The following is a 14,706-nucleotide window of genomic DNA, read 5'->3' on the forward strand; positions in this document are numbered from 1 at the left end:
TGATTATTTACCCGCCTTGAGAGATTCCACAAACACAGATTTTAGGGTAGGAGAATATCCTGGCAATCTGTGCTAGGAAATTCGCGTGTGCTCAACAGCGTCATAATCTTAAAACCCTAAATGTAGTCCATGCCTGGATCCTGTGGTCTGTGTGGAGAGTTCAATAGGAAACGAATCATTTCCACTGCTGTACGACTTTCTTCCACACTCTACGATCAGGGTGTGTGGCACTTACAGCTCAGGCCAGGGTTTGTGCGTTTGAATAGGAGACGAGCGCGCGCTTCACGGTGGCGTTGCCCCGGGCACCCTCTTCCGCTTCTGACTGACAGTGCACTCGAGTGCGGGCTTGTAGGTGAGATATGACAGCATCCAGGCAGGAGCCAGACGGCCGGACTCTGCTCCCCTGCAGACTGCCATGGGGGAGGACACGGGGAGGCACCAGGCGGCCGCGGGTGGAGCGTGGGCGGTGACAGAGTCTGATGAGCTAGCTTGGCAGGCGACAGGCACGGTCGGACCAGTTCCTGTCAGCGCGCGGCTCGGACGGGGCTGCTTCAGTGAGCCGGCGCAGCACCGGGCGATGCTACCGGGGTGGTCCAAGGAGGACTCGTGAGGACGCGCTGCGGGCCAGAGATGCGCAAGGTAAACATCTTGCGTCCACTTCACTTTTTTATTTCCCGATCTTTCTTTTTAAATGTAATGTATGTTTACAATGCTGCATACCACACGCGACTGTGAGTGTTAAATTAAGCGGAAATCTTTCTTAAGTAGTACTCTATAGTGGAGTCGAGTAGCTTGTAATATTTGGGAACTGATTACTAGGAGATAAAGAAATGTGTCCAAGATCACACAATACGGGATTAGAATGTAAATCACCTGGGCCCCTGGCTTTAAGTGGACCGGGTCCCGCCTGTCCTGAGCACCGGCAGTTCTAAAAAGCAGGTGCCAAAACCGGTCCCTATCGTGCTCTCCATTTTTTACATCCCCCTCAGGGTGAAAAAATCTTAACCCTGCAGCAGTGCCGCCCTTAACTGGCTTTGGGTTAACTTCGAAGAGACTCGTTAAAGTTCTTTCACGCTCTCATCATTTCAGAACTGAAGAATTGTCATATTCAACGAAGTCATAGTTGTTGCTTATGTAACTAATAACCATTGACAAATCCAATCGTTTTGGCCTGCTATAGGTAGAATGTTACATGCTGTATTATATTTCTGGATACAATGATAGAAGCAGCAAAGTCCCAGTCGGGCGGCACATTATGCTAACTAAGCACAGATTTTTCGCTTACGTGTTTAAAGCCACGACCTTAATTAGTTTGGCCACGCCCCGTTGAGAGACCCCCCAGTTTTTTTCATCCCACTGAAAGTCCTGCCTGGACCTGTAAGGGCCACATCTCCTACAAGATAGTAGTGTTCTCCCTCTCATTTTCATAAACTATCTCACGTCTGAAAAATATAAAAATAATTGATTTACTCATGAAAAACAATACAACTAATAGAGCATCTCAAGTTGCAGTTCTATAAAATCTCTGCAATAGATATTTGATGTGGTCTTTCAACAACGCCTAAATAGGCCCTATGAGTGGTGAAGTCAGTGTCATTTTTTAAGCGCCTCGAAGCCATTCATTTTGTGGTGTGCAGTGTATTTATTAATGGTTAATATTATTGAAAGTGATTTTAACTACTTCATTTAGTCCTGTCGTTGTTTGGCGCCAATATAGTGCATTTCGAGACCCTTCGGTTCCATGTAAGTCTTCAATCGGTCTAGGTTAAGACCTTACTGGCCTGCGTGGAATATTTACTAGCATTGGGCTTGAATGTATGTGAGTAAACTCACTCTACAGTGTCAGTTTAAGCGTGTTTATTTAACCAGCAGCTTTCCAAAAGTCCATCGTATCAGCATAATATTGGATTATGTGAGCGCCTGAATCCCCGGAGAACTTTGATTCGTGCCCCTCTGAAAGCTGAGGTTCGATGTCTATTTACACTTACCTCTAAAGGTTTGAAATGTGTCCACACGTTATGCCCAGGCTATGGTCACACACACTGAGAACAGACAGTGCTCTGTACAAATGCCGTGTTAGTTACATACAGCAGGCAATACCTCTGTTTAAGCCTGCTTTTAAGCGCTCTTATTTTGGTAACAGAAGGAACGGGTGATCGTCCACGTGGGAGTAGCCAAAGGGCTGTTGGACTGGACTGAGACCAACTTAAGTGTCTGAAAGTCGAGTTCGGTCATGCAGCCTGCATTGCAAAGGGAGGCTCCTGAGGCATTGAGATCACAGCCTCCCTCTGAGGTAGACTGCACCAGTGACCCACGTGCAGAGCACTGGCATAACGAGACTTAAGAGGGGCCCCCTTGCAAGGTATGTGGAGCCCCCTCGGGACTCAATCAGGTGCTCTCCAGCCAGAGTATTGTGCTGAGGGGGGCCCTGGAGCTTGGGCACCACCCCCACGACGTAGGGGCCTGTGTTACGCTACTGGCACATAGCTCTCATTTTGTCTAATATCAGCTGTGAATAGTTGTGCACCTAGTGCTGGCATTACGTTTTCTACTAGTACATTCGTTTTTAGGTCTCACCTAGGCAGCACATGCTTTGCATGCGCTGTCTCCTAGAGATATGCTGTATCTAGAGCATAGGCTTGGAGCACCTCCCATGTTTTCTATTGGCTCCTGTTAATGTCGTTTTTAAATGGCTGCTTGTGATTGGTGAATATGGTTAATTCGTCCCGGAATTTGCTGTTTCGAATCCTCCCAAAATCCTTTCCCTGCTACGTGGATTTTTTTATTATTGCTTAGGCTACTGCTGGCTATATATTGGTGATTGCTAGGAAGCTCTCCCAAAAAAAAAAAAAAAAAAATCATGACAAAACAAAAGAAGAGTTGCCTAACCCTAAAGTCAGTGGAGACCACCACCAGACCTGTTGGAATGTTCTGGGTGCGTTTTCCGCACTTTTGGTATAGGTATTTGTGATGGCAAACAACGCCGGTGTATTAGTTGAATAAACTGGGCGACATTTGAACTGTTGAAGTGATGCTCTGTACACAATTGGCTTTGCAATTCGAAACCAGTCCACAGCTTCCTTAGTTTCCATGAGCAACACCTGTTCAGTCTCATGCACCCCCCGGCCCTGTGAGCGCACACACAATGGGTAAGTCTTGAAAATACCATAATTTAGAAAAAAATGCACCATGTGCCCAATGCCCGTGCCTCTCGTCACAGGACTTGCTAAGCAGGTAGAACACCTGCAGACTGTTTCACGAGGTTCAAACTGAACCCACAGGAAAACCAGATATAACTGAACTGGAAAGTAAGTAAAACCTGTTAATGCAAAAAGTACTTCATGCCCTGCCTGGAAACATCAATTACAAATATAGGGCTGGGTTTGTTGATAAGGTTCAGGTAAAGTGCCCTCTATAAAGTGCTTTCAAGAAGTCGTTTGGCACAGATGGTGCAGGCTATCTGTTAGCATCTACCAAGCTAATGGTCGTAGAAGGGCGACACCTCAAATTAGTCACCAGCGACTTATAGGAAGGGATGGTGCATCCTACCATTAAAATACAGGTACGTAAATCAGTGCAAGTGCCCAGATATCTTTATACAGCCCAATACAAGCATTTTAGTTAGTTTGTGAGTGCTTACAAAGTTGGCAAACACAGAAACTGGGACAGCAGATACACCTCCACATATAAACGTACAGGTCACAAGCTTTAATCCATGTTTAACCAGTCTTTCCTCCTTCCGAGGTTAATAAAAATGTACAAGTGAGCTGGCTAATGAACTATAATCACTTTGCGTTTTCTGCCATGTTTCTTCCTCTTCCTCTTATTCCCTCTCTTTCTGTCTGTCTCGCTTCTCCTCACTTGCTGAAAACCCTGACTTCAACAAACTGCTTTTACCCTCTCTTTCCTCTCCTTTCCTTTATTTGTTCCACTGTGAAATGGATCCAAAAAATAAAAGAAACACCTTTTCTGCAAATGTCGTCTTTTTCTGAAAGTTTTCTATTCCAAAGTGCAACCTCGGGTCGGGAGAGAAAACAAAAATCAAAATGTAAAAAATAAATAAATAACAAAATAAAGCATGGCAGACTGGTCGCAAAGTGGTCACATCCCATTTTAGTCCCCGGATGACCGGATCCTTCCGTATCCATGCCGCCAGTGGTTCCAGTACCATGGCAAAGAGGAGTGGTGACAGGGGCAACCCTGTCTCGTCCCCCTGCCCAAGGGGAAGTCTGCTGAGATGCGTTCGTTTGCTACCACTTGCACCAGGGGTTTAGTGTAAAGCAGCTGCACCCATTGGCAGAATTTTGGGCAGAAAACCATGTGTCAGAGGACCGCAAAGAGAAAAGGCCATTCGACCATGTCGAATGCCATACACGCGTCCAGGGATAATATGACTGCATCTTCTGCAATCGTGGACTTACGTGCCATGACACTGTGTAGTCGTCTGAAGTTCAGCACCGTGTTGAGATTCGGCATGAACCCGCATTGATCCGGGTGGATTACCGTTGCAAGATATGGTTGCAGTCTCATGGCCAGTACTTTCGCAAGTATTTTAGCTTCTGCATTTACTAACGATATAGGCCGGTAGGACATGCATTCTTGTGGCGGTTTGCCAGGGTTTGTGTATTGTGACTATTGCTGCGAGGCGCTGATCTCTAGGAGGTTCTCCCCATTTCAAACTGTCTGTGTACATATTCAGCAGGTGAGGTACGAGCTGACTGGCGGCCCTTTTATAGAATTCTACTGGGATACCTTTAGGTCCGAGGGCCTTTCCCGTATGTAGTGCTCCTATTGCTAGCTCAATTTCGTCTGGAGTCAGATCTGCTTCTAGCGTCTGAGTTGCATCGCTGGACAGTTTGGGTATTTGTATGTCTTTTAGGAAAGCCAGATTATCTGTTTTAGTGTTTATGGCTGCGGGTGTGTATATTCTTTCATAATGGCCGCTAGTGTTTCAACAATGGGTTGGGGGTCTGAGGTTGTGGTACCATCTTCTAAGTCAAGTTGTGCAATTCATCGGCTGGCTCTTTCCTTATTATCCAACCAAGCAAGAAGCTTACCGGCTTTGTCCCCCAGTTCGTAAAGTGTGTTGTGTGCTGGTGAGTTTGGCTTTGGCCTCCCATGCGTAGGCCGTGTATTCCCGTTGTGTCAAATGCAGTTTATGTGTCGTATCACATTGGTGTCTGCGGTATGGTCAGCTGTCGCCTGAGCAACCTCTTGTTCCAGTGTTTCGATCTGTTGTTTTTGTGTCTTTTTGTGCTGTATAACTAGTGAAATTTGCCTGGCCCCGCAGTACGGTTTTAAATGCCTCCCAGAGCACCGTCGGGGAGGTTACAGAATGTTTGTTTTCTATAAAATATTGCTCCTTGGCTATGAGTAGGCCTTTACCAATTGTACAGTTTTTAAGGTACCCTGGGTGAAGTGGAAACAATCGGCGTCTCCCCGGAGTGTAGGACATGTAAGTGAGGAGCACTGGCGAGTGATCTGAGATGCTTCTGGGTAAATGCATTACATCTGACACCCTCTCCAGCCCTGCCGCCAATATCAATATATAATCTATCCTTGAGAGACTATTGTGCACCCCTGAATGAAAGGTATATTGTCGCTCCAGAGGGTACCTGCTTCTCCAGATATCAAGGAGGCAGACTGCATTAACAAAGTCCACTAGTGTAAGGTTAACATTGCTGGGATCTCTAGGAGGCGTTCTGTCTATGGATGCATCAATTGTAGCGTTGAAGTCTCCCCCTATAGCTTTCTAGTTTTAAAGAACTTTGTTAGTTATGAATACAGGTAAACAAGCAATCATATTTCCAATCCAGAAAAGGAGTATATTATCCTATGAAATAAAAACAATGAACCATAAAAATGCGAATACAATAGTTTAGGTAACAAAATAAATGGCAATAGTGAAGATCACGTAAACAGAGGGTAAAACAGCTAGTGCTTTAAATTGAAACCATTTGGATACAGGCAACCAGTGCAGCAAACACCCTCACCCTCACCCCCCTCACCCTCACACCCCCTCACCCTCACCCCCTCACACCCCATCACCCTCACACCCCCTCACCCTCACACCCTCACCCTCACACACATCCTCACCCTCACACCCCCTCACTCTCACACCCCCTCACTCTCACACACCCTCACTCTCACACCCCCTCACACCCCCTCCCCCTCACACCCCCTCACCCTCCCTCACCCTCACAAACCCCCTCACCCTCCCACACCCTTACCCTCACTCCCCCTCACACACCCTCACCCTCACACCCCCCTCACCCTCACACACCCTCACCCTCACACCCCCTCACCCTCACACACACCCTCACCCTCACACCCCCTTCACCCAACCTCTCACCCTCACACACCCTCTCACACCCTCTCACACCCTCTCACCCTCACCCCACACCCCCTCACACCCTCACACCCCCACCCTCACACACAACCTCACCCTCACACCCCATCACCCTCACACCCCCTCACCCTCACACCTTCACCCCCCCTCACCCTCACACCCCCTCACCCTCACACCCTTACCCTCACACACCCCCTCACTCTCACACCCCCTCACCCTCACACACCCTCACCCTCACACACCCTCACACTCCCTCACACTCCCTCACACCCTCCCACACCCCCTCACCCGCACACCCCTCACCCTCACACCCTCACCCTCACACCCCCTCACTTTCACACCCCCTCACCCCCACACCCACTCACCCTCACACCCCCTCACATTTACACCCCCTCACCGTCACCCACTCACACCCCCACACCCCCACACCCCTCACCCTCACACACCCTCACCCTCACACCCTCACCCAGCCCCTCACTCTCACACCCCCTCACTCTCTCACCCCCCTCACTCTCACACCCCCTCACACTCACACCCCTCACACCCTCACCCTCACACCCCCTCACTTTCACACCCCCTCAACCCACACCCACTCACCCTCACACCCCCTCACCTTCACACCCCCTCACCGTCACCCACTCACACCCCCACACCCCTCACCCTCACACACCCTCACCCAGCCCCTCACTCTCACACCCCCTCACTCTCTCACCCCCTCACTCTCACACCCCCTCACACTCACACCACCTCAAACCCCCTCACCCTCACACACCCTCACCCTCACTCACCCTCACACACACCCTCACCCTCACACCCCCTCACACACCCTCCCACCCTCACACACCCTCACACACCCTTACCCTCACACCCCCACCCACACACCCTCACACTGCCTCACCCTCACCCTCACAGACACCCTCATCCTCACACACTCCCTCACCCTCACACACCCTCACACACCCTCTCCCTCACACCCTCACAACTCCTCACATCCCTCACCCTCACACCCCCTCACACACCCCTACCCTCACACCCCCTCACAACCCCACACCCTCACACCCCTCACACCCCCACCCCCTCACCCTCACACACACCCTCACCCTCACACACGCCCTTACCCTCACACACCCTCACACACCCACCCTCTCCCTCACACCCTCACCTCCCACACCCTCACACCCCTCACACACCCCTACCCTCACACCCCCTCACTCACCCTCACACCCTCACCCTCACAACCCTCTCACCCTCACACACCATCACCCCTTAACCCTCACACACCCTCACACCACCTCACCCTCACATCCCCTTGCCCTCACACACCCTCACCCTCACACCCCCCACCCTCACACACCCCCTCACACCCCCTCACCCTCACACACCCTCTCACACCCCCTCACCATCACACCCCTCACTCCACCTCACCCTCATACCTCCTCATCCTCACACCCCCTCACCTTCACACCCCCATCACCCTCACACCCTCTCACCTTCACACACCCCTCACCCTCACACACCCTCACACCTCCTCACCCTCACACACCCTCACCCTCACACCCTCACACCTCCTCACCCTCACATCCCCTCATCCTCACACCCCCTCACACCCCTCACCCTCACACCCCCTCACCCTCACAACCCTCTCACCCTCACACCCCCTCACACCCCCTCACCCTCACAACCCTCTCACCCTCACACACCCTCACTCACCCTCACATCCCCTCACCCTCACACCCCCTCACCCTCACACCCCCTCACCCTCACAACCCTCTCACCCTCACACACCCTCACTCACCCTCACACCCACTCATACACCCTCACCCCCTCACCCATTTACCCTCACCCACCCTCTCACCCGCACACACCCTCACTCACCCTTCCACCCTCACTCACCCTCACACCCGCCCACCCTTACACCCCCTCACCCTCACACACCCTCACTCACCCCCACAACCTCACCCTCACACCCCTTCACCCTCACAACCCTCTCACCCTCACACACCCTCACTCACCCTCACACCCCCTCACCCTCACAACCCCTCACCCTCACACACCCTCACCCCCCTCACCCTCACACACCCTCACACCCCCTCACACCCCTCACCCTCACACACCCTCACACCCTCTCACCCTCACACACCCTCACACCCTCTCACCCTCACACGCCCTCAAACACCCTCACTCACCCTCACACACCCTCACCCTCACACACCCTCACCCTCACATACCCTCACCCTCACACACCCTTACCCTCACACACCCTCACCCTCACACACCCTCACACACCCTCACCCACCTCACACACCCTCACTCACCCTCACACACCCTCACTCACCCTCACCAGCATAGCATAACAAAACACAGCATAGCATAACAAAAAAAGCATAGGATAGCAAAACATAGCACAGCATAACAAAACAAAGCATAGGATAGCAAAACAAAACATAGTATAACAAAACAAAACATAGCAAAGCAAAACACAACAAAGCAAAGCATTGCATAACAAAATACAACAAAACATAGCATAGCATAACAAAACATAGCAAAAAAAAGCACAACATAACACAACAAAGCATAGCAAAACAAATCATAGCATAGCATAACAAAACAGAACAAAACATAGCAGAACAAAACATAGCATAACAAAACATAGCATAACATAACAATACAAAGCATAGCATAACAAAACATAGCAAAACAAAACATAGCGTAGCATAACAAAACACATCGAAACATAGCATACATAACAAAACATAGCATAACAATGCATAGCAAAACATAGCATAGCATAACAAAACGTAGCATAGCATACCAAAACACAACATAGCATAACATAACAAAACAAAGCTTAGCATTGTATAGCATAACAAAACATGGCATAACAAAGCATAGCATAGCATAACAAAACATAGCATAGCATAGCATAGCAAAACAAAGCATAGCATAATAAAACAACAAAACATAGCATAGCATAACAAAACAAAGCATAGCATAACAAAGCATTGCATAGCAAAACACAACAAAACATAGCGTAACAAAACATAGCAAAACACAACAAAACATAGCATAGCTTAACAAAACACAACACAACATAGCATAGCAAAACATATAATAGCATAGCAAAACATAGCATAGCATACCAAACACAACAAAACATAGCATAGCATAGCATAACATAGCACAGCAAAACAAAGCATAGCATAATAAAACACAACAAACATAACAAAACATAGCATATCATAACAAAACATAGCATAGCATAAAAAAGCATAGCATAGCAAAACATAGCATAGCATAACAAAACACAGCATAGCATAACAAAACACAGCATAGCATAGCATAACAAATCAAAGCATAGGATAGCAAAACATAAAATAGCATAACAAAATAAAACATAGGATAGCAAAGCAAAACATAGCATAGCATACAGCATCACTCAGCACCACCACAGCATCACTTAGGGGCACCACAACATCACTCTGCGCTACACAGCATCACTGAACGCCACAGCATCACTCGTTCGCAATTACAGCATCAATCTGTGCAACCATTGAACAACAACTGGTTCAAATATGTTCTCTCAAAGTTTCAAGCTTTATTACAAATGTAACAAAAAGATGTTAATATTTCACTTCTGTTCTTGGATTTTCGTCACAATAAAATTCACTGAAGTTATTTACAAAAGTTTAAGCTATTGCCATTTTAAATTACAATAACTTTTATTTAATTATTAAATTTAAAAAAAAATAAAAGCCATTGTTATTTGTAATATCAATATATGTAAGTCACGTAAATACAACACATACTGCATTACAAATGCTATAGGTGTCACATTTGCGAAAGTTATAACTATTGGCATTGTAAATGACAAAGCTGTTAATTTCACTATTTTAAAAAACAAAACATAAATTAAAAATTTGACATTTACAATACCAATAGCTCAAACTTTCCTAATGCGAGACCTATTGCATTGCAAATGCTTGTTTTTAATTGGGTACAGCACCAAATACCCCTATCAGATTTGTGGAATTTTGTGGCATGTAATTGTGTGGTGTGGAGTGGATTTGTGTAGTGGAATTATGTGGCATTGTGTGCTGTGGAATTGTGTGGATAATATTTATGTGTTGTTGATTGTACTGGAATTATGTGGCATGGGATTGTGTATTATGGAGTGTAACTATTTGGAATGGTATTTTGTACTGTGGAGACATGGATGCTTTTACCCCGTCCCAAAGGAAAAGCAAAAACTGCACTATATTTGGCAGTTCTTATACTGCTTACAAAAAAGTCCAAAGCAAGATTTTCAAAATCACCCTTTAGTATTTCGTGCTCACTGAAAATCTCAACTGAAACAGTTCTAGGGCAAGTTAAGTCCTTTATATTACACCGGAAACACACAATTGACAGAGGCCATCTGATTTTAATGCAAGTTACCCGGAAGGTAACTTCGAGCGTCCATCTTGAAAGTTGAATTCTGCGGTCCGTGTCGCAGAAGCCTCCATAATACTTATGGTTTCGATATGTTTACTCACCTATCTCAAAGTTCAAGGATGTTTGTAAAGCACAGAAAACAGAAACAATCACCCAGCAAACATGAACTACTGTAACACCTACTACAAGCCAGTATTTGATTAAAACAAATTTCCATCTTCCTCATCGCGTCGTTAACAGGGCGGGGGTGGGGCTTATGGAGGAAGAGGAGGCAGGTGCAGCCCATGAGAGGGAGCAAAGAGCAGCTGTTTAGAATACAAACTAGCTGCGAGGGACGGGAGGTGTTGTGAGAATGGCACAAGAGAGTAAGTGAACTGGGAGCAGCAGCACGGACAGAGCAAAAGACTAAGGGGCCCTTTAGGATGGCGGGCGGACTTCAGTCCACCCGCCATCCTCACATTGCTGAGACCGGCCGCCATACTGCGGCTGTCCCACACCGCTGATTAGGATGTGACTGCCAACCTGGCAGTCACAGTCCTCCTATTTGACATTGTGGCGGGTGCAGCTTACAGCAGCACCCGCCGCAATGCCAAATTGACATGTTGTGCATTCCCATGCACAAGGTGGCAGGCACCGCACAGTGCTTGGCACCTTGTGCATGGGAAAGCAGGGGGGTACTATGGCTATCCCCCAAGTGCACCCCCCACCGCCCCTGTGGTTTCAGCAACAGGCCCCCAAAGCACATCCCCGCCAGCCTTTCCATGGCGGCATCACCGCCATGGAAAGGCCTTTTCAACCAGGCATCATAATATGGATGGTGGTGCCTTCCAGGCATCGCCATAATATTATGCCCCAGCTCCGCCCGGCCGGCAATCGTAACGATTGCCGACTGGCGGAAAAGCGGCGGACAGACTTTCCGTCCGCCGCTGTACCCCAGCCATGATAATATGGCGGGGGGTAAATCAAGTTGGGATGGCGGGCGGATCGCCACCGCCAGCCTGGTGGTGGCGATCCGCCCGCCATTATAATCACCCCCAAAGTAGTGCACTGAAGGAAAACATATGGTCCATAGTGAAAGGATTCATGTAGCAGGGGCAGATCCCGGGGTGGAATAAAACAGCCCTAAGGCAGGACAAATGTATTCTATTGACCAATGAAAAAAAAGGAATTAGTAAAAGCAGACAAAAGAACCATTTTCTTTTAATGAAAGGCTGATGTGTTAGTGGTAATGTGCATGTAAATCCGGAAAATATAATTGTTTGCAGCCATATAGTGTCGCCTAAGCTACCATTAGTTTACTAATCAAGTTACTTAACACATTTACATTTCTTTCAGGAAGACCCCAGTGCCTAGAAAGGGTTTCCCATTTCTTCTTCATTTGGCCAACCCTCATTCAGCTATAATGTTTGCAGTTGCTTCAAGTAGGATGAGAAAAGCCTAGGGTCTCTAAAAAGGGACGTGGCAAAAAAACCATAGCTAGGAATCCTATCCAAAAAGTGTGCTTCACACAGCATGCCCCCTCACCTGTATTTGGGTGCATCACTGTGATTTTTCTGTTTTGGCACCCACACATAACACACAAATGAAGAACAAGGAATATGAGCCTAAAACAAGCCAGACATATTGGTTTGCTAATGCTTGTTAGCCATATCATATACAGGAGTAACTATACTCATTGATTGTGTTTAAATAATTTGAACTGAAAATATTTCAGTTCTGAAAATATGAGACTATAAACCAAACATTACTACGATCTATTGATGAGGTCTATGAGTTGTCTCAGACACTTACATTCACCCCTTCACACCACTTTCTCTGCAATGTCTCTTTCTTTTGGACACGTGCCTTTTTTGTGCTATATCTTTCTTAAATCCTCCACTTGTATATCTAAAATGTCATCTCCTTCCTCTTCTCCACTGTCTTTTCACTCTGCCTTTCTGCCTGTACTTCCTGGCATCACTTTTATTTTACCATGCCCACTCTCTCTCACACTCCCTCCCTCCCTCCCTCCATCTGGCACCGTCAGTATTAAAACAGCTGTGCATACCTCCTTCACACTCTTTTTCATAAAATGGTGATTACAATTGGTACATATGTGACAAACGCTCTGTAAACTCTGCAGAGACGGATTGGATTAGATGAGCATGTTATCGGAATACCTTTCTTACCTACTGAGAACCAGGCATTGCCTTCCTCCTCAACTCCAAAGCTCTCAAATATGTCCCATCATAAATACCCATACACAGCCTGAACTCACCCCGACACCTGGGTTCATAGCATGCTGTATACAAGAGTCATATATTGCATTAAAAACCTAAAGAAATACAAAATCTGCAAAAAAGTAAATAACCTTAAGGAAAGCAAGATGTATAACTTGTGAAAAGAAAACAAGGACGTTGTCACTAAAATAGATTATCCTAGGGGATTTTAAAGATAGTGTTGAGACCTTAATCAGTCTTTTTGTCTGTAAAGATAGTGACATGAATATAGGGCCTGTTAGTTTTGAATTATTGGTGGGTCCCGCCCCACTTAAAGCCCTGATGCGTGCTCATTTTCCATCTTATCATACTTTTTGCAAGCTATAACCTATGTTCAAATGCAATCAATAATGTGACAGATTGTATGATTTTTGTGGATGTTATGTGGATGTAAACACAGCTTGTCATTTCTATGGCCTTGCAAATCGAAATCCAGGGGCAGGCACTTGAATGCCTCAACTGGAAGTGCAATCCCTTGTCATCTTCTCAAACCCTTACTCCTGCTGTATTTGGAGCTTGCAAGGTTAGGGAAGGGGATGAGGAGGCAAAGAAAATGGACAGAAGTGAATGGGGGCATGAGGGGAATATAGAAAAGGATGAGAGAGTGGGGGATGTAAATGACTTGCCTCGTACAGCAATTCAGAGAAAAAAAAATCAACCATTCAGGAGTGTTTCTAAAGAAAAAGTATAAGAGCTCTTTCTATAAAATAAAACAGAATGGTGTCAGACCTATTTCAGGGGAGGGGGGCACGAACAGACAGAAACCACTGGGCCACAACTGTGATGGTTGCGCACATTTGCTGCATGTGTCCTGGGGTCTGTCGTGTTATGGCTCTGCAGCTGGGCTTAGTACACTCCTTTCCGCACTTTACTCCCAGAATAGTGAAGGCTAGCTGCGAGAGGCTGTTTGGGGCATGAGCACAGGACTCAACAATCAACCAATAGAAACAATAATGTCCAGCCCAGTGCATGTCTTTTAAAAAAAAGAAAATCATTTTTGTTCTCACAATTTTACAAAGTACTATACAATTCAATCCAGTATACCACTTGTCCCCTTCAGTATTATACCCACCAGGGTGACCCTAGACAAAGTGTCCCACTGTAATTATGACAGAAGCATGAAAATGGCCACGGTACAGCGTATCGGTGCCCCACAAGGTAAATGTGTAACCAATCCACTCGTTTGGGTGTCTTCTTAGTTAGCACTGGTGGTGGCAGGACTTCAGTTCAAAGTTTGCCATTTACACTTAGACAAGAGCAAGATTTACTTACCTTCAGGAAGAAACTGAAAACATGGTTATTCTAGCAATAGTACATTGTGCTGAGTATTCGCTAGTTATTACTGTCAGTTGTCTGTCTTGAGGTCTTACAGCGCCGGGATACTCTATTGAGTAGCTTTGCGCTCTATAAGTGTCAATTTACAATTACAATTACACCTGCTTGTTGCGAACTTGGTGGCTTGACTTCACTGAGGAGGCCTGCACGCCTACACCTGTCTTGCATCAGGAATCGCAGAGAGACTAGAAACCCTCTTCAGCACAGGTCGCTCTCCAACCATCTGCCTTCTGTGGGTGTTCCTCCAACCAGGAACACTCTGGGCTTCTACTTCTGGACAGCCTCGCCTCATGGAGGGACGGGCGGGTTCCTTCCCTCTTTCAGCAGGCAGGC

General features: G+C 47.0%; 1 protein-coding gene across 1 annotated transcript in view; it reads left to right on the forward strand.

Annotated features, from left to right (window-relative positions):
• Positions 1-336: 336 nt before the first annotated feature.
• LOC147662809 (carboxypeptidase M-like) overlaps positions 337-14,706 on the forward strand; it is a 261,102-nt gene continuing 246,732 nt past the window's right edge. The window contains exon 1 of the mRNA XM_086950897.1: positions 337-639. Coding sequence (XP_086807023.1) covers positions 631-639 — 9 coding nt within the window. The 5' untranslated portion in view covers positions 337-630. The remainder of the gene's footprint in view (positions 640-14,706) is intronic.

This window comes from Lissotriton vulgaris, unplaced genomic scaffold, assembly GCF_964263255.1.
Source record: "Lissotriton vulgaris unplaced genomic scaffold, aLisVul1.2 SCAFFOLD_2136, whole genome shotgun sequence".
Classification (NCBI taxonomy): domain Eukaryota; kingdom Metazoa; phylum Chordata; class Amphibia; order Caudata; family Salamandridae; genus Lissotriton; species Lissotriton vulgaris.